A 26,115-nucleotide genomic window follows, 5' to 3' on the forward strand; every position below is an offset into this window, starting at 1 on the left:
TTGATGTGAGAAGTATAAGTGTAAGATTGATATTCCAGATCTCTTACTACCTGTGGTCTTGTCTTGATGGCATATGGTTAAACTGGATGCTATTGTGTTCAGATATGATGTTGCTTCTATATGTTGCTTTGAGTCTAAACCTTTGATGAAAGATTGATGTCATGATGTTGATAGCCATATGTTTATGATCTAACATATTTGTTGCTGCACGACTCAAGTTGTGACAGGCTACTTACATGAATGAAGATGAATGATGCAGATCCCCAATTAGAGGGAGAATCACTTCTCAAGATTCTTACCCTTATTACTATTTGTATTCTATGTTGTTGAAGTATGATTTAAGTGCATCTGACAGTATTGATCTGCAGCAGGGTCTTAGATTTGAAGCCCATACATAAATTAGGGTTTCTACTCCAGTTGCAGTCACAGATCTAGGAGATCGTCCCTGGTCGCACTCATGCTAAGGCCTAGACAACGTCCAGGCAGCTAAAGTTGCTCCCATGCTAACTAGAAGAGAGCGACCAGAGGTTTGACTATTGTTGACCATCATTTGAAGCTTTCTGAAGTTGTCTAAACTTTGAATGATGATGTCCCTGACATATTCTGCCACTGTTAACTGATTTCTGAAGTTGTTGAGTTAAATTGTTGATCATATAATGAAGTATTGTGCTTGAAATCAGATGGTCACCTGAAAGATATTAGGACCAAAGATGAATTGCAGATAATAGCAAGATCTGCTATCAGGAAAAGGTTGAATGTTTTTCATAACATGAATATGCAGACTAAACTTGTGTTTGCAGGTGATCAGGACATACAGATAGATATGTCACTATATCTGTGCTACAAGAGATTGACATGATTCGGCGTCACTGGTATATATGAAAAGTGTTTTGTCATGATATGTGATAATAACTTTGAATTGATTATTGAGATGTGCTTTGACCATAGATCTCTCTTCGATAGCATTTGGACTTGACTTGATGTCTCGTGATTTGATTTGACGATTGTTGATTTTCCATGATATCGATACTATAAGGCCATGATGACTTATGTGGGTGTTTGGAGATTGGCCTCCTTATTCTTAGCACAATGGTTGGAATAATGATAGTTGTGGTTTGGCATGAAATGGAACCTGCATGACTCATCCTTGATGTATGCATTTGCATCTAGTGACAGGATGACTTATATTATGCTTATGAGAATGACTTCATAAAGTTCGGATTGAAAATGCATCACTTGTTGGCATGATTTGATATGAGCTCCACTTGTCTCCTGGTTGAAAGTATTAATACTATGTAATGATGACTTTGATAATGGTCATGATCTGGCTTCTAAACTCTAATGAGTTGACTTTGTTGTTGATGGTACAACATTGAGTTATGTAAGAATGATTTTGTTGGCTTAGCTAGGCATTATGCTTAGAGCATGGTAATCCAGATATGTCTAGATTTGACAGTTATCTGATGAACTTAGGATGATGAGTTCCAAAGTATGGCTTTGATATTGGTTATGGTTTTGGTTTTGGTTTTATATCCTGATGATCTACTTGTGACAAGTGATGAGTCTTTGATGATCTAAATCAGAGGGAGATGGTTTATGAAGCTTGAAATAATGTATAATGGCATGATGTATCGATTTCTGGAATTTGGGAAAGAAATTCCATATTGCAAAGCTATTGGAAATGTGATGAAAATAAAAATCCTTGGATACTCTGATTTGAAGTTCAAGATGTTGTTGAACTTGACATGGCATCCGACGGATGAAGCATTGATATGTATATGTATGATGTGCATAGAACCTTAATGAATTCATGAGTGAGTTGCTTCACTCACATAGAGTTGCCACCGAGCATGCTTTGAAATATCTTCATGTGATATTTCTCCTATGATATGTATCTACATAGATGCATTGTTGATATTTGAGATTATTGCCTATAAGCACATTTGGATGTTGCTTTAGTATGCGATCTGCCATGATATCTTGGATGAGGTCCATAACATGACCGAGGTTGATCATGATGTTGCTAGCATGGCTAGCTATGAGGCAAGATATGGAAGCTCCTTAGAGAGTTGTTTGAGCATGATCTAGATATGACATGGATACCATGGATACATTGTGATGATCCGATTGGCAGTAAGTCCCATATTTATAGTTGGGACCGAGATACTCTCATATATTGAGATAGTGTAGCTGTTTGAAACAAGGTCAGGCTTGTGGTTGGCACCTCCTTGAGAGGGAGGATGATTATGGTATCCTTTTGTGATTTATGTGATTATATATGATCTGACATGATATTTGATGTTTTGTATGAACAGGAAACAACTGCTATTGAGACAAGCAAATGGAAGATATTCTCTCAAAGGCATCTTGGTTTTCAGAGAGCATCCCCTCCGGATGAGGGGCAATGCTGATTGAGGACACTAAGCCAACTGTTCCTACCCTATTTGAGCTCTCAGGGTGAGGAATTGAGGGATAAGGGCTCCTGGGGTTGAGGGAACTCTGGACAATAGGGCGTTACCCCTATCTGTTACCCATAGGGTTGAGGTTTTTACTCCCCTGTCTGGTCTTTGCAGAGTATACCCCAGTTGGCATCATACCCACAAGCAGGGCTTGTTGGGAATATTACTTCTCGTTTGGCCAATGAGTTGAGGGTTTACTTGATGGTGTACAACCCAAGGCGATTATGATGCAGGTGTTCTACCACATGATTATTTTGGGTCACTGATGGGAAGATCAGTTGGCAATAGGATTCCGGGTTGATGGTAAAGCTCCCCGATGAAATTTCGGGTTTAGGGTAAAGCTCCCCGATGAAATTCCAGGCTCAAGGGTTTACTACCCTATGCGATCCAAGGTCGAGGGTTTACTCCTCTGTGTGATGAGTTATCCTATTGCTCAGTATGGGTGGAATCTATTGCTCCCCGATGTGATTCCAGGTTGAGATGTTCTCCCTGATGATATGCTCTCTGATGAAAACATTCCAGAGAGCAACCCACTAATAGAGATTCCAAATAGCATCCTGATGGATAGAGGATGGTAGTTTGAGCTCCCCTTTGGTATCAAATTCTTCTTCTTCTAGATCTGAGAATGTCCAGCATATGACCTGGAACAATCAAGAGATAAGCAAAAATATGCAAAGGATAGATCGAAATGTACAATGATGATTTGTGATCATGAGACAATTGAGATGGACATTACACAATGACTACATGACAGAGATGATCTGTGATGACACTCGAAGATTCCAGAATGGCATATTGTTTGATGGACAAATATTGGCAGGTCGAATTCTTCCTAGTTGAGAGGGAGTGTTAATTTTGGAAACTGCAGTAAAATTCCACCTTGGACAACTCAAATGACCGAGAAAATGATTGCATTAGATTCCTCTTTTCGAGAGGACCAAAAATGACCTAAAGGTCACCTAATTCAGTTAAATAGAAATTAAGTCTTGAATTATTTTATTCATGCATACATTATGCAGTGGGTCGGCTCTAACCACATGAGTAACTACTTGAGTCAATCTTAACCCCAAGTAATCCCTCAAGAAAAATTATACAAGGAAGAGACGTCAAGCTCATTTGGACACACTCTATCAAAGACATGTTTTGTTCTTCTATTTTGTTTTGGCTCGCACAGGTTCATCGATAGAAGTTCGTATTGGGTCTGAAAGTAAAAGTGTAAGGTTCGCTCTGGGTTTGGGTAATCTGGATCTCGGTCGTTGTCACAGATCGGAAGTTTTTCATCGACGGTCGTAGGCACAAAGTGGTCACGAGAGCGAATTTGGCTCTCTGGTCACTTGGACACAGTTCAGAGGGAGTGACTCTGAGTTCTAAAGGGTTCAGTCCCTGGTCGCTCGCACCAGGAAGCCCTGGGAGCAACTCTAACAGTACAGTGGCTGGCACAGCTCAGCCAGAGAGCGACTTTGGCCCTTCTGGTCGCTTGCACAACTCCTTAAGGGCGCGGCTGTGGGTTTTTATAGTCCGGGGCTAAGCTCGCACGCACAGTAACCTCCTGAGAGCGACTATGCAGTTACAGTCTCACGCATACAACCTTCATGAGAGCGACCCTGAAGTTTAAGTCACCCGCAGACAATGTTTATGAGGGCAACCCAGTCCAGATCTAAGTTCTCGACATCTCGACTTTAATTATCTTCAGTGATCTGTTAGATCTGAGTTTCTCTGCTGTTATTACAAATCTGTAGATCTGATTTGTTAGTTTCCGCTGCAAACATATGTATTGGGCTCATTGACAGTGACAATTGTACTCAGCAGTGTTTGACACAGTGACAACAATATACAACAGTTGACATTAGTTTGTGACAATACATTATAGCCATCAGTATGAGGGTTCTGATTTCGAGCATGATTAGATTTGTTTCATATATATCATTATTGTTTTACTACATAGACGAAGTTATGGATCATTGTACTCTCTTTTGTTACATCATTTGATGATGACCTAAGAAGAAGAAGATTTACAAGGGTTTTCCCCATTGTGGGTTTTTCCCTGGTCTCAGACCAATCTTGGTGTCTCCATGTGTGTGTTGATTTTGGGTAGCATCGGATGTGCTCTAGCCATGAAATTTGGTGGAGAGGCTAAGGCACATGAGATCTCTAAGACCTAGAAATCATTTGGAGAAATTCTACCCAGATGAAGAGTTATTAAAATAATTAATATTTTTAATGAGTCCCTAAGTCTAAACTTAGGAAAATAAAAATAGTAATGTGTATTAATAAAATATGGGTGAGAAAGTTCTAAGTGATGAGGATCAAGCCAGTTCTCATCTTAGTCGTTGATTAGGGAATTAATCTCGGTCGTTGATTCGTCAACAGGAAAAGTATAAGAGGAGGCTTGAGGGTCAGTTGAAGACACACCAAGTGATCAAAGAATTCGATTTTCTGAGCGAGATTTGCTGAGGAAATCAAGTTAGTGATCAAAGCTGCAGTGAGGTGCAGTTCAGCAAGGGATTTCCATCTAAGGCTGAAGAATGCATAGCAGAGAGGCAGTGAAGTGCCGGGAGAGACAATGCATGCCCTAAAAGGGCTGACGCAGAGGACGCAGAGGGCTGTAGAGGCTGACACAGAAGTCATAGAGGGCTTCAAAGGTAGCGTTGGGGAGATTTTGTGGGGTAGACTAGGAGCAAATCAGGAGATTCTGAGCCGGGATAGGGTGACGCAACTCCTGGAGGAGTGATGCAGTTCCTGAGCAGTGCTTGGAGCAGCTTTTGCTGTCCAACATAGGGAATAGTCAGAGTCACTATGGGGTTTGATCATTCAGTTGTTGATTTGCCGGAATATCTGTCTCCGAATAGAGGTACTATTACTGAGGATATTCTCTGTTGGGTGAGCCATTTTTGGCACCCTAGTTGTATTCACAAAATCTGCTTAATAATACAAACCCTCTATATGCTGCATCGATTTTCCCAAATTGGGTTTTTCTGGGGACGATTGTCCAAAAATAACGGTGTCCCTTGTGTTATTGTCTCAGTTTATTTCAGTGCATGATCTATATATTTGTGAAGGCTGCAATTGTGTTTACTTCGATGTTTATGCAATTAAATAACTTGCTAATGTAAAGATGTTAATTTTAGGTATGTTCTATGCTAGAGCAATTTATTTCAATTTTCACAGTTAGCTCAAAATCTTTTCCAGGTTAGCAATCACATCAGCATTAAAGTAAACTGCAGATAGAACATAAATATAAATCGCAAAAGACAAGCCAAGACAAAGAGGACACAAGATGTGGCGCTAGCCAGGGACAAACCCCACAATGTGGGGAAACCCTTGATCAATTCTTCTTTTATGTTCTTCAAAGTTCAGCAGAGAAAGTGAGAGAGATAGTACATTTACAATAGAAGTCAACACTTTGACTTTTCATATTTGCAAAGATCAATTGAAGACATATTGCTTCAACTGATTCTCTAAGATGACTCCTCCTATCAAGGCGCTGCATCTCGTCCATTTGCTACACCTGACCATGTAGCACCATGCTGCCCCATCACAGTGTTGGACCTAGATGATTGAGCTGCTCTCATCTGCTCACATCATCATGCTGCTCCTTACTTACTGTGCTGCATCTTCCATGGTCTTATTCATTATCATGCTGCCCATGTTCATGATCTCATTCATCATCATGCTGCCCTTTATGACTGTAACTTCCAGCCTTGCTAACAACCCTTCAAGCCTTAAGGCTGCCTTATGTGCCACGCTGTCACCTACAATACTCAAAGGTTTACATGTTGTCCATCTAGTCTACCTCACGCTGTCAACAGGCTTCAATTAGTATAACGAATATACTTCCATTAAAGTTGTGACAACATTTGAGAATCTCATTGAGATTATTATGATCAGGATTGAGTTCTGATATTATAACCAAGAATAACGTTCATTACTGCTGAGGGTATACAAGCTAGCAGGAGCTCAGATCAACACACACACACACACACACACACACACACACACACACACACACACACACATATATATACTGATCTATACGTATGCCAAAATATGCTTTGGCCCAAAACGTAAGATGCGTTCTTGCTGCATATTTCTTAACAGCGTATATGGTGCTCTCCATGCGTATATCATGACAACGTTGTTCTCAATGCGTATATCATGACTGCGTATATGGTTTCATAACTGTGTATATATGTCTCTATTGACAACGGATTAGGGTCTTCATGCAGCTATGCGTTTGCTCCATTGCTGCGTATATAGTCTGCATTATATGCATGAGTTTCCATGACTGCGTGTGGAGTTCCTCTGCCCTGCGTATAAATGATGAGGGCATTACGTTGACTGTGTATCAATGTCTAACTGCGCAGAGAGGTCTTTATGACAACGTTTAGAGTGATTTCGGCTCTCTGCGACTTCATACCTTGGCTGGCTTCATGCCTTGACCCAATACCTCTGTGGCTTCATACCTTGGTTGTGGCTTCATGCCTTGACCCAATACCTCTGCGGCTACCCTTTATGATAGTGTATAAGTGCCTGTGGCTAGCCTTTATGACAGCGTATAAGTGCCTCATGAATAGCGTTAAGATGTTACCATGACTGCGTTGTACTGCGTGTAATTGTCTCCATGTCGTGCGTATATATGTCTCCATGAGCAGCGTATATATCTGCATGAACAGCGTATAACAGTCTCCATGATTAGCGTGTAAATAGGTCTACATATCTGCGTTGGATATCATCTGCAGCTAGGGCATCCAATGTTTTCTTTAGTGTCTCTCCTTCTCCAAAAAAACCCAAGACATGGAGAGGAGATCACATTAAGAGTGTATATGTCTTCCAAAATGACTTCAAGTCCTCTATATTTATACTAAAACGTAGAGGTTGAATAGACATGACCTTTGGGCTTATTGAGCCTACATAAGTTGCTGGCCGACTTGACAATTAGTCTTATAACACAAATAAATTCATAACTCCATGAATACTTATCGGAATCGAATGATCTTTAGATCAATCCTACACCTCTCAATGAGAGGGGTCCAATAAAAATATCAGCTACTATAAATAAGATGACCCACATGTAGTTTGGCCCTAGTTTCCAATTTTAACAAAAGAACAAGAAGGAGATAGTAAACCAGAAATTGTAGTAGGGGTTTCTGATGTGTTAGATTTAGGAATTTTCACATGATATTAGAGGGATTGCAGATCATAGGCAACTGAAGACACCAACCAAGAAATTCGAAGAATTTGCAGCGGAAAAGTTGTTGTCCCGAGTGACAGTGTTGTTGCAGAGCCAGAGACGCAGAAGGAGTGACACAAAGGCTCACGAATGCCTGCATCAGCACTTTGAGCTAGGTGAAGGTGACGCAATAGCTCGGAGGATCCCATGTAGTAGCTGCGTCAGCTGTCCAGGCCAGTAGAGAGGCAGAGGGAGGTAGATCAGGCTTACGCAGTGCCAAGTCATCTTTCTGAGCCAGGAAGGATTGACGCAGTGGCCAGGAGGAGCTGATCCAACTCTCACTGTGATTGCGCAGAGCCAAAAGGGCTCAGATTCTTCAGTTGCCAGGGCTAAGGGAGTTGAGCAGATTTCAATTTTAGGAGCTAGTGGGATGTTGTATCTATCTGTGTTGTAAAATGTCTAAGGAGACTGAACCAAGGTAGAGGGAAGCACTACCTCGACAGATTTCTAGCCAAGAAATCTAGATCTGGGTTGCAGCGACAAAGGAGGATTGGAGAGGAGTGATTCGACAGTTGGCCGGAGGATTTCCGAGAGGGAAATCAGGACTCAAAGGGAGCCTAGAGAAGAGGAGCAGAGATGGCAATGAATGGATTGAGGGATCAATACAAATTGGACAAGGCTTCCAATTTTGTCATCTGGAAGGCCAGGATCCTGGCAATCCTGAATAAACATCACATCAAGATGCCTTGAAAACTGTAGCTGTCCCAGTTGACCCTGATGTAAATGAGAAGTATGAGGAGGCCCAGGCGAAGGCGAAATGCATGATTCTAGACGAGGTCAAGGATCATGTAATACCACATATTGCTGAGAAGACAACAACAAGGGAGATGTAGGAGACCTTGACCACCTTATACCAAGGCTCTTCCATGCAACGAAAGATGTCATTGGAGAATCAACTGAGGTCATACCAGATGCAGAAAGGGGAGGAGATAGATCCCTTCCTTTTCAGGTTGCAAGGGATTCGTGACCAACTTACTTCTGTGGGATCTACACTGGATCCAGAGTTCATGGTCAGGATTACCCTAAATGCAGTCTCCGAGTGGGGGACATTTGTCCAAAGCATTTTGGGCAAAGTGACTCTCCCCGGTTGGGAGGAGATGTGGGCAGCTCTTCGACAGGAAGAGCTCAGGAGATTGATCAAGGCGGGGAGTAACGGTAAGGGAGTTCGAATCAAGGAGGAGGAGGAGGAGGAGGAGGATGCAGGTCTTGCATCAACAAGACATCAAGGGGTACAGAAGAGGAAGAAGAAAGACATCTCCAAAGTTAAGTGCTTCAACTGTGGGGAGCTGGGACATTATGCCTCTCAATGCCCCAGGAAGAAAGGCAAGCGAGAAGCTTCTGACTCAAAGGCTGCTCTAGCAAAGGCAGAGAAGGATGTCGAGACTCATGACGATTGTGCCATGAGTGCTCATGCGCCTCTAGAGATGAGGTGGGGAGACATAGGGCTGTAGTCGAGAGGACTATAGGAGATGGTCAGGATCCTTGAGGTGCCCAAATATCTTGGATTAGATATGGCTGCGGGAGCCCTTAACGACAGTAGCATGATGACAGGTGTCGAGTGGAGCAAGGTGTGATGGAGTGGCAAGGCAGTGCTAGAGTGTTGAAGTCTGTAGCAGCTAGTGGAGGTTACAGTAGTGTGAGAGGCACATAAGAGGTTGTAGCATCGCAGTGGCAGCAGAGGGAGCACAAGATAGCAGCAAAGGTAGCTTCAGCATCACGAGGCATCCAGACTAACCAGGATGTCAATTTTTGGGTGAAGTTTCAGTTGCTTACTTCTCAGCAACTGAGTTGCAGTGCATTAGTTAGCAGTGGCAGTTGTATGGGCAGCATGATGCAACATTTTGAGAGGGAGTTGCAGTACAAATGTAGTAGTGGCAGTGGCAGTGTCATGGGCAGCAGTACAAGAAGCAACAGTGCAGTTGATGTGGGGCAGCAAGCCAAGCATCAGCACATAGGATTGATGCCGAAGATCAATGTGATGCTTCTATGATGAATCATTGCTAGAGCACATTCATCGCTAAGGGGAGTGTTGATTTTGGGTAGCGTTGGATTGTGCTCTAGCCATGAAATTTGGTGGAGAGGCCAAGGCACATGATATCTCCAAGACCCAAAAATCCTTTGGAAAAATTCCACCCAGATGAAGAGTTATTAAAATAATTAATATTTTTAATGAGTTCCTAAGTCTAAACTTAGGAAAATAAAAATATTAATGTGCATTAATAAAATATGGGTGAGAAAGTTCTAAGTGACGAGGATCAAGCCAGGTCTAATCTTAGCCGTTGATTAGGGACTTAATCTCGGTCGTTGATTCGTCAACGGGGAAAGTATAAGAGGCTTGAGGGTTAGTTGAAGACACACCAAGTGATCAAAGAATTCGATTTTCTAGGGCGAGGTTTCCTGAGGGGCAGTTCAACAAGGGATTTCCATTCGAAGTTGAAGAATGCATAGCATAGAGGCAGTGAAGTGTCGGGAGAGACAGCACGGGCCCTAGAAGGGCTGACGCAGAGGACGCAGAGGGCCGTAGAGGTTGACGTAGAAGTCGTAGAGGGCTTCAGAGGCAGCACTGGGGAGATTCTTGGGGCAGACTGGGAGTAGATCAGTAGATTTTGAGCCGAGATAGGGTGACACAACTCTTGGAGAAGTGACGCAGTTCCTAAGCAGTGCTTGGAGCAACTTCCACTATCCAGCATAGGGAATAGTCGGAGTCGCTGTGGGGTTTGATCATCTAGTTGCCAATTTTCCGGAATATTTGTCTCTAGATAGAGGTACTACTACGGTACCACCAAGGATATTCTCTGTTGGGTGAGTCATTTCTGGCACCCTAGTTGTATTCACGAAATCTGCTTAATAATACAAACCCTCTATATGTTGCACCTGTTTTCCCGAATTGGGTTTTTCCGGGGACAATTGTCCAAAAATAACAGTCTCCCTTTTGTTATTGTCTCAGTTTATTTCAGTGCATGATCTGTATATTTGTGAAGGCTGCAATTGTGTTTACTTCGATGTTTATGCAATTGAATAACTTGTTAATGTAAAGAACAAGTAGGAGATAGTAAACCAGAAATTGCAGTAGGGGATTTTGATGTGTTAGATTCAGGAATTTTCACAGTGTGTGCATGCTTTCTTCTACTCTTCCTTTTATATTCCACTGCATTGATGATGATGGTGATGTTTTTTCTTTCTATGTAATTGCATATGCTGATATATAATGGTGTAGATCTAAATAATGTAATGATGATATATGGTGAACTTAAAGTATTGATGATGAAATGCAACTATCATAGCAAAGAACTATGTTTCCCTAAGAAAAATTAATAAGATCATTGTACAAGGATGAGGCTTTCCTACAAATACATGGCCTGCGGAGGACACCAGGCACCAACACCTTAGTGACACTGCCATTGGCACGTAGGGAGGTTTACCTGTCAGATCTCTCTGAGAGGATTAGGGGGGGAGGCTCACCCATTCGAGGTCATGGAGGTGTGGTAGTAGAGATGGCGACCCTGATAGGATGAAGGTTGTTGCACACTGACTCAACCTCTTACGTGGCATTCTGTGGTGTAAAGAGATATGCAGCAATGAGCGCCTCTTGAGTATATCCATGGGGACTTTCATATAGTCATAGAGGAGCGGGTTGTTTTCCCTTGATGCCCTCATCACGAGCAGTAGGGCGCAAGAGACTCCGCTGAGGCGGATAGATGTGACCCAGAGTATCATGGACAGGAGAAGATTTTTCTCGTTGGGGCAGACAGACTATGCATGTGTTGGCACATGGAGGCATAGGGATGACACGATATGTTGCAGAGGTAGCATATGCTTTGCCCCTACGTACCCCTTGAGGGAACGACTATGGGGGATGTGTATGACACACCTTCGGTAGGGCATTCTTAAGCATTGTAGGGGCATGCGACGCAGGGGATGATAGATCTGTACTATAGGAGGGTACGTAGGCTTCTAGCAGTTTTTGGGTACACCATCTGAAGACGGGATGGTAGGGTTCGTCGTGTGACCAGGCATGAGCAGGGCCATGGGGTATACACCAAATTGTCCCATGATATATGCAACCTATACCTGCAAGGCTCAGAGGTGAGGCGTGGATGGATCTTAACTGTTGTCAAAATTATGTCACTGCAAACTTGGGAGCCAGGGTTTCAGTTGACAAGTGGATCACTCCACTTTGAGATGAGCAGGACCCTGACAGAGAGAGATCTAGCTCATTCTTGGGTCAACACATGGGAGATCACTGAGGTTTTCTCCACATGGCGAGGTAGATATCCCCTGTTGTTGCTTAGGATCGAGGCTAGCCATGGGGTGGGAGACTCGGGCATTGTTGAGTTGTCCCTGCATGTTGGGCATAGCTTTGGTCATTACCTGTATGGTGGTTGAGAGATACAGGGGGGGAGGACCCAATATGAGCATGTTGGACCGCTGGTTATGACTAGAGACCCGCAACATTAGCATGGCAATTTCCTTTTGCGTTTATCATGGGATCTCAGCCTCTCGAGGCTTGGCAATTCAGCGACATTAAGGGATGTGCTAGTTTCTACAAGGGAAGATCGTACATGTCTTCAATTGGGTTTCAGTTGCACAAAGAGTAGTTTGCCCCCAAGAGATTCGTTGATGACTTGGGGCACTGTGCTAGTATGGCAAGATGATTGGCACGTGTGGTTCATGGCGGTCATTGGCACTACTCAGTGGTAGGCAGTAGGAATTGGGAGTGATGGGCCTCCAATCTGGATGCGGGATCCAGGGATCCATTGGGTTAGAGGACTACCTTGTTTTGGGAGGATCAAGGGGATGACAAAGACAAGATTGCATCCTCCTTCCAACGATAGGTCGGAGACCATCAGGATGATCACTACGGAGCAAGGGATGCCCTTCTAACTATTATTTCGATAGGAGATTGGGCGCGGATTGATAGATGGTAACCTTGGCAGGGTGCCCTGGCAAGATAGACCTGCGTGCAGTGGAGTTGCCCCTTGTTGGGTGTTAGTTTTTTTTTTGGTGGAGAGGCTAAGGCACATGAGTTCTAAAGAACCCATAAACTGTTTGGCAAAATTCCACCCGGATTGTATTTTATTAAAATAATTAATATTTTTAATGGGGTTCCTAAGTCTAAACATAGGAAAATTAAAATATTAATGGGTATTAATCAAAATATGGGTGAGAACGTTCTAGAAGACGGATCAAGTCAAGTTTTAATCTTAGCTGTTGACTCGAGACTTAATCTCAGTCGTTGAAGTCTCAGCAAGAAAAGTATAAGAAGGAGGTGTGGGGTTCATTTGAAAAAACAAAGTTGATCAGTCAGTTCGATATTCCTAGGGTAGGGTTGGCTAAGGAATTCGAACAAGTGATCAAGCAGTGAGGATCAGAGGCAGTACTAGAAGGAAGTGATTTCTAGTTCCAGTGAATATACTTTAGAGAAGACAGTGAAGGATCAAAGAGGCAATGCAGTGCCAAGGAAGGACAGCGCAACAACTGAAGGAGGTTGACACAACACTGTTGGGGAATAGTAGAGATCAGTGCCAAGAATCATTGTGGGTGATTGACAAATGAAATCTCGATTTCTTAGCAACAGACGCAGCAACAGCAAGGGTGACGCAGTCAGAGGGAGTCTCCACACAGTGATTGCGTAGGCCCACATAGAGACTGCACAGTGGGTTATCCATGAGTTGGGTCCAGTGCAAAATCTCTAGATTTAGTGTTAGAAAATTCTCACTACTTTTCTATCAGTTATCTTCTCTGAGTAGATTGCCATTTCTCTAGGGCATCCAGATTGTATTCAAAAATTTACTGTCAATAATAGAAACCCTCAAATCTGCTACACTGGTTTTCCTGCATTGGGTTTTTCCGGGGACTATTGTCCAAAAAAAAAGTGTGTCAATGTGACTGTTTATGTGCTGGTGTTTCTCTTTCTTTTCTCAGTTTATAATTTTTGAAGTCTACAACTGAATTTATTTTGATATTTGCTGAAGCATTGGTAAATAATGTATTATTGTAAATAAGTAGGAGAGATAAATCAAACAATGCAGCATAATTTTTCACATTGGGTGTGTAGTTGAGGTTTACCAGAGTGAATGACTCTGCAAGAGCACGAGTGGGTCGCAGTTATGACCAAGCCGGGGCAACATCCACTTGGTGGACTCACTTTGATATTAGTTTGGTACTTGGGAGCTATAGGGCTAAGCTGTTGGGTTAGGGATTAGGGAGAGTGGCTTTCCATAGGGGGGGTCACCCAGATTTTCCATTGGGACTCCGTTCGATAGCTGGGACTTCACTTCCCAGAGACCAGTTGAGACATGATAGCGCCTCACTTGGGTGGCTATATGACTGGCAGGAGGTGGCCGTGATTGGCATGCCAAGCCGAGGGATCTATTTTATGGGATTTGGGATGTATCTTCAGGGGTTCCATCTTGAGGTACCAAGATCGATTTTCTAGCGGGACAACTTTCTATGGAATTGACAAGGGTTTGGTAGCATCGAGGTGCTCTTCTTACCGACAGGAGGTGGGAGGACTCTCACACCCCTACACCTTGGGTCTGCGCATGGAGCGAGGAGTGCTTCACATTGAGTAGGATGCCCTAGGTGCCTAGTATTGGGGGACACCTTTATAACAAATTAATGCATGGATCAGGAGTGGCTTAGTGGCACAATTGGGAGCCCGATATTGCTTGCAGTGGTAGTTGGGTCAGCAGAGAGAGAGTGCTAGTTCAGGAATTGCCTGAGGAGAAGCAATTTTTGGCGAGGAGGATTGTCGTATCCCTTCCAATAAAAATTTGCTAAGTGCCTTTCTCAATTTTTCCAAATTATGGATGGAGAAAATTTTGGGTACATACTTTGGAAAAGTGGGTGAACATTAATTAATTTAATGTTGTGTGGTAGTGGAGGCCCCAAACATTAGACAAAGGGATATTAATCACGTAGTGGGATGTGGGGACCACTCCATGATGAAATACGCACCCCCTTGATGGAGAAATTCGAATGGCTAAAGAGGGAACTCGAATTGCTTAGTGAAGGGGCCCACATGAAGGAAGAGAGCAACAATTATAAATAAGAGGAAGGCAACATCATTCAGGGGCTTTTTGATCATTCAATATCTGATTGTTGCTCTAGTTGTTTAGCTGAGTTACATAGTGTTGTTGAGCACAAGAGTTTCCCAAGGGGGAAGCTCAACCTCTCTTCGGTGGACTTCGAGTGCCACCCTAGGAAGGCCATTTTATCTTTCTTTGGAGGCTGGGGAGAAGACCACACAGATATCACACATTTCTGGTTCAACTGGGATGCAGGAAAGGAGCCACGCAGTTCTTGTTGGAGAGTGGTGCCAGAGATAGGGGCTACATTATTGCTGAAGCATTCCTTGACCAAATTTCGGGCAAAAGGAGAAGGGTTTACAAGAGAAGGAGGTATTTCCACAGCAGTACGAATTTCTAGAGCTAGGGTCTACGTCATCTTGCCCAGGAACTATGCATTCTTTCATGGGGGCCAAGTGTGGGTGGCTTGTGAAAGGAATTAGGGAGTTAGGGTTGTTTGGTATTGGATTGGGGGAGATTGTGGGGGATTTTCCAGCATTTTGGTGGAGCAGCAAGCACAACATCTGCTACAGGTTACATTTTCTGCTTGTGGAGGAGGGCCAAGCATTTGGGGTCAATTTTGGAGCGTCAAAACTAGAGAAAACTCTTTTTGGGTTTTTGAGAAGGATATCAAAAATAATTTGGCAGAATTTTTTGGGCAGATTTGAGGGGTCAAACAGGGGTTCCAACTGAGCCAGCAGTGTTCTTCTTCAAGGGTCAGCGCAATCATTTGTTGGGGAGATTTCTGCATCATTTGGGCAGCTGATATTCATCAACTTGGGGCTTGTAGCTTGCTCTAAGCAAGCTCAAGTGAAGTCACTCCACTCTATTTTGTACTGCTTCAGCTATATAATAAAAGTGGCCCATTTTGGTGTGTTTTTGGCTCATTTTTGGTTCCGTAATCTGTGCACATTTTTATTGTGTCGAATTTGTTTCATTTGCTTTGTTTATCATTGTAAATTTCCAGTAGGAATATTACAAATTAATATCATTATTTTATAACATGGGTTTCATGCTCAAGGTTAAATTGTTCTAGGTCAAAGCACCCATTGTGTGCTTCCAGGTTTTGTCATAGAGTCAAGAAATCAAAAGAGCCATTATCATATGTAATAGACCCTATTGGGCATCTTGTAACTAGTCAAAGAATTTATTTTGAGTCATAAAGTATCAAAATACCCCTCCAAGACCAAGTTGGTCTGGTAGCGAAGAAGTCAAACTCATTAGGGCTATTCATCCTCCTTAGAAGCCTATATGTAAGAAGCCATCGACCTCATTGGAAATACCATCTAATCATTCAATAAAAGGAAGCAAGACAAGAAGAAAGGAAGGAAAGCGAAGGAAGGAAGAAAGAAAGAAGGCCGAAAAATCTGATTTTTACTCTCTATTTCTCACACATGCGAAGAAGAAGCTAGGGTTTTTGTAGCTACAAGAACGAAATTTCAGATCTATAAGAAGGGTCGAAAATCTGATGAAAGGAAGCAAGTTTTATATTCTATTTGCCTAGAAGGAAGAAGCAAGCCAAGCCAAGAAGAAAGGAGGCCAAAATTAGCCTCTTTCTCCCAAACATGCGGCCGAAGTTTGTTGCTGGGGATCGAATTTGAGCATTTGGAAAAGATTTGATTTGGTTTGACTTTGTGAAAAGAAGCCTATCCTCAAGAAGGTTGACTTGGTCTTGGAAGGGTCTTGGTCTTGACTCTAAGGGTCTTGGAATTCATCATTTGAAGATTCTATAAGAAGAGAAGAGATTTTTGTGGGTTTTCCTCTCTAGGAGAGGTTTTGGCCCTGGCTAGCAACCTACATCTTGTGTCCATTTTTTCTATTGATCTTCATGTTTTGGTAGTTGTTTGATGATAAGAACACTATAATAATCAAAAGAAGAAGAAGCTAATTATAAATACTACAAGTTGAAGTAAAGAACATCACAAGCAGTTATCAAAGTAAAGAGAAATCACACCTAATCTAGCTACCCTGGATTTCTTAACAATATTTTATCTTTAATGCCATGTTTGAAAATTGTGGGAATTTTAAGCTTTTTCGGAATCATGATATTTTATCTTATGTTGAAAATTTACCTCCAAAAAAAAAGACGTTATTCCGGCATCAACACTTTTGTTTTCAAGGTGTTTTTTGCACAAAAAAATTTGATTTTCACTACCATTTTTTTAAAATGTTGAAAATTTACCCCAAAAAAAAAGTGTTGATGCAGCGTCAACACTTTTCATTTTGGGTTGTTTAATCATGTTTTTTGGGGTTTTTTGGCTAGAGTTCTTGTTTGATTGGATCTGATGTTGTATCCAATTAACGACTAGATATGATAGAAGAAATGAAACAAAACAGAAATAAGACAAAAGGGAAATCCCACTCACTTTATTTTAGAACATTATGCTCAAGTTGTAGCCCAACCCAATTTCAAGTTTTGCATGGTTTAATAGCCAAACCCATCATATTAAATTTGCATTTGACTTGAAACAAAAGGGCTACTCTACCACTTTTCACTTTTTAGCTAATACAAAAGAAAATAAGCAAGCACACACAAAATTTCACACACTTATTTTTGGTCAACTGACCCTGGTGTTGACCACTACCGGTCAACTACCTATGCTGTACACCCCCTTTTTCTTTGCAAAAAGGGGCAGCACTTGATCGACGTGTCCGTGCCAGCCTGCAATCATCAGCAGCTTGATCATTCTAATTGTAAACCCAATCTGCATGTATGAATTGTAAATAATCTTAGCAGATATGAGTCGTTTATGTAAAATTGCCTAGGTGGACCTAACTTTCTAATGATAATCTACGTCCCGGAAGGTTTTTCGTCTCACCGATCCATGATCTGCAGAGTTTTCCTTCAGCCTGACCCCAAAGCCGGGATTGATTTTGTCATTCGAATTTTAGGAGAATCCTAGTGTGTTAATCTGCTAGATTATAGTTGTGTCGCAGAACTGGGTGGTTTATGAGGGTCTATGATAAAGGGGTTTTCCCCCCTTAAGATGTAAATTGTAAAAGTCATGATGTAATCTGTCTTGAGGGTTGGAAAATGTTTTAAATCCCCTCATGAGTCCTAAGTCCTAGGTCCTAGGTGATGTTTCCAAAGGCTTAGTTCGATGATCCATTTAAGAAAATAAATAAAATAATAAAATAAATAAAAATTAAAAAAAATAATTAAAAAAATTAAAAAATGAAATAAATAAAAAATTATAAAATAAAGCAAAAAACCCTAAATAATAAAATAATAATATTTGAGTGAATGCATGCAAAATATTATTTTTAATAATAAGTTAACAATTTCGACGGATGAGATTAAGAGATGTCTTGATCCTCATCGACGGTCGAGATCATTTCGACATGGATCACTCGAACTAGCCGTTGGGATCATTTCCTTTAAATAGGGTCTTAGGGGGTCATTTCATATCATTGGATCTGTGAGTCTTGTACTGAAGAAGCTCTCTTGTAAACTGTTTCTGGTTAATAAAAGAAGACTTTGGGGTCCAAATCTAGCTGGTGTTACTCTCTGGAAATGCTGTGACATTGTTTAATTTTCTGCATATTTTATTTTTCAGCCATTAATAATAGCTTATTGTAGAGTATTGTGAGCACAGGTGTCTTGTTCACTTGCTAGGGTTTGAGTGGTGTTACGGTTTTTGAAGTAATGGCAGGTATCTCCATTACTTTTTGAGATCTAGCAGCATTTTTGCCCTCTTTACTGATGGTTGAAGTGAGCTGTGCAGGAAAACTCTTACTGAAGAAGATTGCCGGGCGTTAGGGGAAGTTCTCGGCTGAACCAGCCAACTCCCGCAAGCATTTTTTGCTGAGCCCAGTTGGATTTGATCCTAGGTCTATCATTCAGTTTATTTTTCTAATTTGCATGAGAGATTTTCTGAAGTTCTTCACAGTGAAAACCTGAAGTTTTTATTCTTTAAAATATTTTTGTTCTTATTGCTGAATCTGGCTGTTAAGGAGCCAAAATCTGTAAATTAATTAAGCTGATCTAGGGTTTCAAATTTTTGTTTTATGCACATATTTTTAGGGTTTTGTCCTTCCTTTGCAGGTTACAAGTGCATTTTGTTTGAGAAACGTTTCAAGGGTTTTTGGAGCAGTATTTTCAAAATTTTAAAAAATTACAGTTGCCGCCATCAAACTCTGTGGGCCTGCACCTGTTCAACGCAGAAATTGTTGAGGCTTTATCAAACGGTCGATTTCAAACTGTGCCTTCCTTCTGGACGTCACCTGTACACAACGCAGTAAAAAGAAATCGCGTCTGCAAATCAAAATCGTTGCAGCTCTCAGAATCGGGGAAGGGACCATATTTTTTCACGCAAAGTGAATCTGAGGGTTGTGTTTCGAACGCATTCAGCATTGGCAAACAGTCTTATCGCTCTCCAAAAACACACAGAGATCCGCCGGCTCTCAATCCACAGTCATCCGCCATTGAGAAGGAAAATCGTGTTCACTCTTGCACATGGTAGGTTATCCGTCATCGGGCCAGGTATTTTCATTAAACGATTTCGTCTCCAGGTCAAACCGATTTATTTTTTTTTGCCGTCGACTGTGTATCACTGCATATCAGGTAAAAGACGCATCATTTCTCGCCAGTTGAAATCTGAGCCGATTCGTATATTATTCCTTGCCATCGACTGTGTTATCGTTTTCTTGCATGCGTTAATTTTTTTTTCGTTTATGTTTGAAACCGGTTCACGATTTTAGCTTTGAACCACTGTTGCACATGAGTCCGACGTCGAAGAAAAATCCGGCCACTGGAAATCGTAGCAAGAGCTCTTTTCTCTTGTGGGTATATACGTGAGTTAGGGCGTATTTGCCTGGGTTGTATGCGGTGAGTTTGGGCGTATGCTCCTGCGGTTATGGTTTCCACCACGTATCACCTCCATAGAAAAGTTGCCGTCGTCGACTGTGTATGAAGCCCGATCATTCGCCTGGGTTTTCAGTTTCAATAGGGTCCCTTTTTTATCGTAAGAGTTAAATTCATTTGTTTTAGGAATTGTTTCATTTTTGGTGATTAGCATAGTATGTAGTTTAGTTTTTTTTTTTAGTTAGCGTATTATATAGTTAGGGTTAGTATATAGTGTTAGCGTAGGTTATTTTTGATTTAATTTTTTTTTTAGGATTTTCATTTTGTATAGTTTAGTTCTTAATTAAATCTTAATATAAGGTTTTGTTTTGTAATATGAAAAATAAAAAAATTAAAAAGGGAAATAAATGAAAGTTTTTTTATATATTTTGATAGTTCTTTTTTTTTAGAAATTTAATTTTTTTTTTTATTTTAGCTTTAGTTAAAAAAAGAAAAAAAAATAAAAAATTGTGGAAAATTTCCTTGTTTGCCAGATCTAGTCTTTTTTTTTTTTTGGGAAATGTCACGCTGAGATTCAAAATTTGGAATAAATGCTTATTTTAGACAGGTCTGCACATGAATGATCATCTTAAAGATTAGCTGTATCTGGTTAATGATTCATGATTTTGCAAGGCATTCATCTCTTCAAAATTTAAAATCACTGGATATCGTTATTGAAGCTCTGGTCATTATAAGAACTCTGTGTATTTATCGAATATCCTGCATCTGTTCTAGTCATTTAATGATAAATGATTGCTACACGTGGTTTACATTTCCGAAATATTTACTAAGTGATCATTTAAAATTCAAACCCATAAGGCACTGGTCTTTAAACTTTTAAATCCATCTAGTGCTTATCATATCGTGTCTCATGTCTCCCAGCCCAACTGTTTGGCAGTTGGTCTTCATCATCTCATAAGGTCTACCCCCCTTAGCCGCGGGAGACAGGCTTAAACGGAGGGATCGGGGATCAGAGTGATAGCCCCCGGTCTGAGCGTTGTCGTGTCAATCTGCGCGACAACACCTGGAAAAACACACAAGGGGAAAACTAGTCTTCAAGGAGGATTTTATTTCCTTCTTTAGAAAATTCTTATAACAAAAATACAACAAGAAATCCAACTTATCTCTTCCCTTGAAGAAGTGCCTCAGAGGTCTTCATTCAACTGAGTTTAGAATTGATATCTCTCTTGAGAATAATAAGCTCTCACCTCCTTTTTCTCCCTTTTTGTCTTCCTTTAGTGTAGGGAACCCTAACCCTTGAAATCAAGGGCTGAGATTAGATCTCAGCCCATGAGATCAAGCCTCTACTTGATCCCCTCCCTCATGTGGTCCCCCTCATTTAATGAGCCTCCTAGTACTTTTTAATGTATTATTTTTCAATTTCTTTAAATACAGGGATTAATCTGTTCGATGTTTCTTGATGAATTTAGCCATACAAATTGTAAGTGGTTTTCATTCTTCTCCAATCTTGTCAGTGATTTTTCAAACACACATAACAATAGTATCTAGCTTATAGTTTCTTTAAAGAGAGATATATCATCTAGTTGGATTAAAAACAAATGTCACTTACGAGTGACAAACTTTTTGGACATTTACAGGTGGACAAGTCATCAAGGCTGAAGAGCTTCTTGAGACAATTATCAAAGGTAGTTTTACACAAATTTGTGCGTTTATGCTTTATATTTGCTCCATGGACATAAGTACATGAGAAACATAATGAATCTTGTATAGACGTACATCATCTTCACATAAAAATGATTTCTTTTTCTAAATTGCAACAGAGGACTTGCATGCTTAGATTCATTCTCATAAATTGTGACAAGAAACCTTAGAATTTAGGTTTATTTTGATTTATGGCTTATAGAAATACTTAAGACCCTACATATTGACATGATAGAGGTTAAGAGTTTTCAAGTTATTTATTAAATTTGAGGGCTGCGTAAGAACATCATCGTAGGCTACCCACATAATATAGATATTTTAATTCTGGATTCCATTATCAAAAATTGCATACATAATGGTAGAAAATTCAGGTCAACAGTTGGGAGAGATCTATTTGAATCTATTGCTTCATTTTTCCAAGTCTTTTTTATGGCTACATGGAGCGAATAAATATTCACTTCATATTCCCGTAATTAGAAAGTTAACAAGCATCTAACCTTATATAATGTTATAATAAGTTGACTTTATTACAAAGTTTGCTTTCTAACTTAAGTTTCTAAATTTTTCTTTCTAACTTTTAACACTACTAGCATATAACAAATTTGATGTAATTCAGATAATGTGCATGATATTCAATCTGCCCATAGTAATATTGACGTAAGGTTAAAATAGAGGATAGTCCTATATTCTGCTTGATTTGTAGAAGAATGAATGATATTATAAATTGATAAATACATAGAAAAACAGTGAAAATGTGGTTTGTTTTTGCTGAAACTGCTTAGAAACGTTGTTGGCCATACTATAGAACATTTTTGAATTGGGAAATGCTGTACAGTATGGATGGCAATGTTTCCAAACTGTTTCATACCAGTTCCACATTTCTGGGTGCTTCTAGGATTGGAACACTGCCATTCCAGGTGTTCCCTGCATCTTGGAAATGTTGTTTCATATTTCATGTACATTATATTTGGGGGATAGCCATGACATTTTGAGAAGCTTTGTAGAGTCTGCCAAACCCGTGTTGCTTGAGGGGAGTGATGACGATGTTGGAAGGGCTGATGATGAATTGGTTTATGACCTTTTCAGCAGTGATGATGTTCACATCAGCCCTGTCCAAACTTGGATATAGTATTGTGATGGTACATACCCTTCTTGGCATGATTTTGATGACCTTAGCAATTTTTATGAACATGATTCAAATTTCAGCCCTCATATCATGGAGATTCCATCATTGATCCACTTAATATTTGACGTATTGTTGTTTTGGTCAGTGACCAAACACAAGAGTTCATAACATTGATGAGATGCTACGATTATTACATTCATTGTTGATAATATCGGCGATATTTTCGGCAAAACGATATATCGCCGAGAAAATATCGCGATATTTTCAAAATATCAGCAAATATCAGCAAAATATCGCGATATTTTGAAAATATCGGCAAAATATCGGCTATATTTAAAAATTTGAAAAAATTATTTTTTATGATTGCCGATATTTGCTGATATTTTGCCGCTATTTTCGCCGATATTGCCGATAAGATATTTTCTGGACTCTCGCCGATATTTTGCCGATACCGATATTTTCAACACTGATTACATTAGCTATTTGATTTCACTTAGCATCGTGCTTCATCCTAGCATAGTTTAGAGTAGGATAAGTAAGCTTAGCATTCATGCGCATTAGGTTTAATTTCATGTCATCTTTGACATTGTTGGCTTATTCCATATTTTGTAAAGTCAAAATTCGAATAATTTTGCAGTATGAATGTTATGATGGACTTGTGATGTGGTGTTTAAAGATGTGAATGTGGATCCATGTTGCTACTTGCTTTTACTTGATCTCTAGGTGGGCATTCTTAGTAGGTACATTTAGCAGATTCTATGGTTCTCATTCATTCTCATGCATTCTCATGTTGAGTACAATCTCCAAGTTGGAGCCAGTTGTTACCCCTCATTTTATATGAGGCTCAAACTTCTGATTTTTATCACAAATGCTTGTGATTTATATCACAGAGGCAGTTTTATAAGTTTATGGACCTTTGGATGTTCTAGGGATTATGAGTTTACTTGATGATTTTAATGCCTCTATTGATAGTTGATGAGATGATATAGTCACAGTTGTTTTAATGTTGGTTTGCTTGGTATACTCCCTTATGATAAAGAAAGCATTGTACTCGGTCAGGTGATGTTCTACCCTCTATTTTAATTTTTTACTAGATGATTGGATACAATGTTGCGAAAGTTGCGATTTTATCAAAAAACCGTGATTTTTTTAAAAAATCATGATTTTTCTTCTTTGAAAATATCGCAAATTTTTGGAAAAAATTGTGACCTAACAAGTAAAAATCACGAGGCCGGTGGATAAGGAGTTTTTAAACATTCTTTTTGGTTTTTTGTCATTCATTTTGCAAACAGAGGGCAAGGGTGAGAGCTAAGGACGAGGAGAACTCATCTACAAGGGCAAGAGAGGAGAAAAGTGAAGGAATTTAGCATCCCAAGCAAAAAAAAATTTAGTTTGGCCCAAGTTTCTTTGTTAGGGCATGGTTTTCAGGTATGGGCATCAAATTTGGCCCTAATTTTTTTTCCTTGGGTTTTAGTAACCCATATATTTTCCATGATTTTTTCTTGGATTTGAGTGTGTTTTTTTGTCATTTTTGTTGCGTTTAGTGGAGAAGGTTTTTTTGGTTAAAAATTCAAAATCTTGATTGTTAGTTTTTTTTTTTTTAATTCTTCTTGTGCCCTAGTTTTTTCCATGATTTTTGCTTGGGTTAGAATGCGTTTTTTTGCCATTATTGTTGCATTGGGTTTAGGTTTTTTTTTTTTTGGTCGAAATTCAAAATGTTGTATGTTAAATTTTAATTGTTTATCTTTCAATTCTTCTTGTGCCCTAGGTTAAAACTTCAATCTTACATTAAAACTCAAGAGTTCAACAAAGTTGCAAACATGCCAAGGAAATTGGACCCTATGTGGGAATTTGGTGAATCTGGTGGAGGGTTTGAAAGATCAAATTTGTCTTGCAAATTATGTGAGCAACATATGATAGGGGGATATACAGATTGAAGTTCCACCTTGTACAAATTTATGGACATGAAGTGGGGCTTTGCTCAAAGACATCCAAAAATCATCCGTAGAGCCCTCAAATCATTGGAAGGAATAGAGACAACCAAATTGACTAAGGAAGCTCTGAAGAGCCAAATGGCATGTTAATTTGGCAGCTCAGTGACAAATTCCAACCATGGGATGAGATTCCTCTTTTCGAGAGGACCAATTTTGACTATTGAAGTGCTCAATTTGGACAAGGTAAAGTGTATTTTTGAATTAACATGTGCATATTTGATCAGGTCGGCCCTAAAACAAATTGGACACCCTTGGAAGGCTATAAATACAAGTGACCTCAACCTCATTTGGATATGATCATGAGACATTCTTCTATTCTCTTCTTTGGTTTGGCTCGCATAGGTCTGAGGCAAGTTCGCAGAGATTGGTTGGCACAAGTCCGAAATTACAGGGTCTAAAGCTTGCATCTCTATTTTTAGAGTTTTGGGTCTTAGCCGCAGGCATGTCATGGAGAAATTTCGACTGTAGCTGCAGGCATGTCACAAAGAAATTTCGACCAACGCCTTTCAACCACATGCATGACACATTTTTCCTGCAACTAGAACCGAAAGGTTGAAATTTTTAGTTGACCGAAGTTTGCGCCCGTTGACCGCAGAGTTCGACAATTGACTACAAGTAGTGATAGTTGATTACAAGTTCCTGAACCATGATTTTTGGATTATTAGCATGGTTGGATTTTGTTGTCGCATAGAATGTCTAGGCACCACGACAACGGCGCAAATCAGGGGTTGTCACCGTGATCCCCAATCTCTCTGTTTAAGTTGTCTCCCTACAATAGGCTAAGGGGGTAGACCCTATGGAAAAATGGAATGAAGAAGAACTAGTTGGGAACCAACCAGTTCGGAAGACACAGTGAAGCGACCAAGTACTTGATTAAGATGTAGCAAGACTTATAGGATTTTATTAGATTTTAAATGATTGATACCAGTGCCTTATGGAGTCAACTATCTTGCTAGGGAAATTAAAACCAAGTAATCGATTAGCAACTACTGCTTAGATGAACGACTATCTTATATGAAATGCAGATCCTAAAGCTAATGTGAGATGCAAGAATCTTGGTTAATTTTAGTTAAATTCCTATTTGAATGTGAATCCTTCAATCCTTTCTGTGTTGAACCTGATTTTGTAGTAATTTGCAGAGAGAAGATAAGGTGAAGCACACTAAGGTGTGATTAATGATACCTCTCCTGAAAATATAACATACCCAATGCCTCTGGCGCTGCAGAAAGTTGTGGCTCTGGCGACTGCAAGATCACCGTTTTAAGTACTATTAAAAGCAGGCTTCTCAAGCAAAGATGGATGGATACCTATCTCTCTATCGACCAAGCTTATGCTTGGAAGTAAATTTTATTTATGCAAAGCTAACTTATATGCAAATGCACTAGATGATGAGATGAAGCTAGACTTGAGGATTAGAAACACTTGTGTCGCAAAAGCCCTTAATCACCAAAATAAAATGTTCGCTTTATTGGATGAAGACTTAAAATTAAACCCCTGAAAATATTACGATTAAACCACAAGTTTATTTCAAATCTTTTCGATACAATTATAGCTCAAAGACAACAAAAACTTCTTTGCAATTTAATGTCAACAGATGCTCAAAAAATACTCAGCTTAGGAAACAAAGATATGCAATCTATTACAATTCCACGACAGAGTACTTTAACAATTACTTGAAAATATTCACAAAATATTTAACATGTAACACACATCAAATAATTCAAGCAATGA

General features: G+C 40.1%; 1 protein-coding gene across 2 annotated transcripts in view; it reads left to right on the plus strand.

Moving 5' to 3' along the window:
* LOC149204295 (uncharacterized) overlaps positions 1-26,115 on the plus strand; it is a 453,795-nt gene that overhangs the window by 367,172 nt on the left and 60,508 nt on the right. The window contains exon 9 of one of the 2 annotated variants that reach the window (XM_089394679.1): positions 21,201-21,248. The exons of the other annotated variant lie outside the window; for it this stretch is intronic. Within the exon in view, the coding sequence (XP_089250805.1) occupies positions 21,201-21,248 (48 nt within the window). The remainder of the gene's footprint in view (positions 1-21,200; positions 21,249-26,115) is intronic. 2 annotated transcript variants of the gene reach the window in all.

This window comes from Pinus tabuliformis, chromosome 1_2 (assembly GCF_031772625.1).
Source record: "Pinus tabuliformis cultivar Carrire ecotype Pingquan chromosome 1_2, CPIR1, whole genome shotgun sequence".
In the NCBI taxonomy this organism is placed as follows: domain Eukaryota; kingdom Viridiplantae; phylum Streptophyta; class Pinopsida; order Pinales; family Pinaceae; genus Pinus; species Pinus tabuliformis.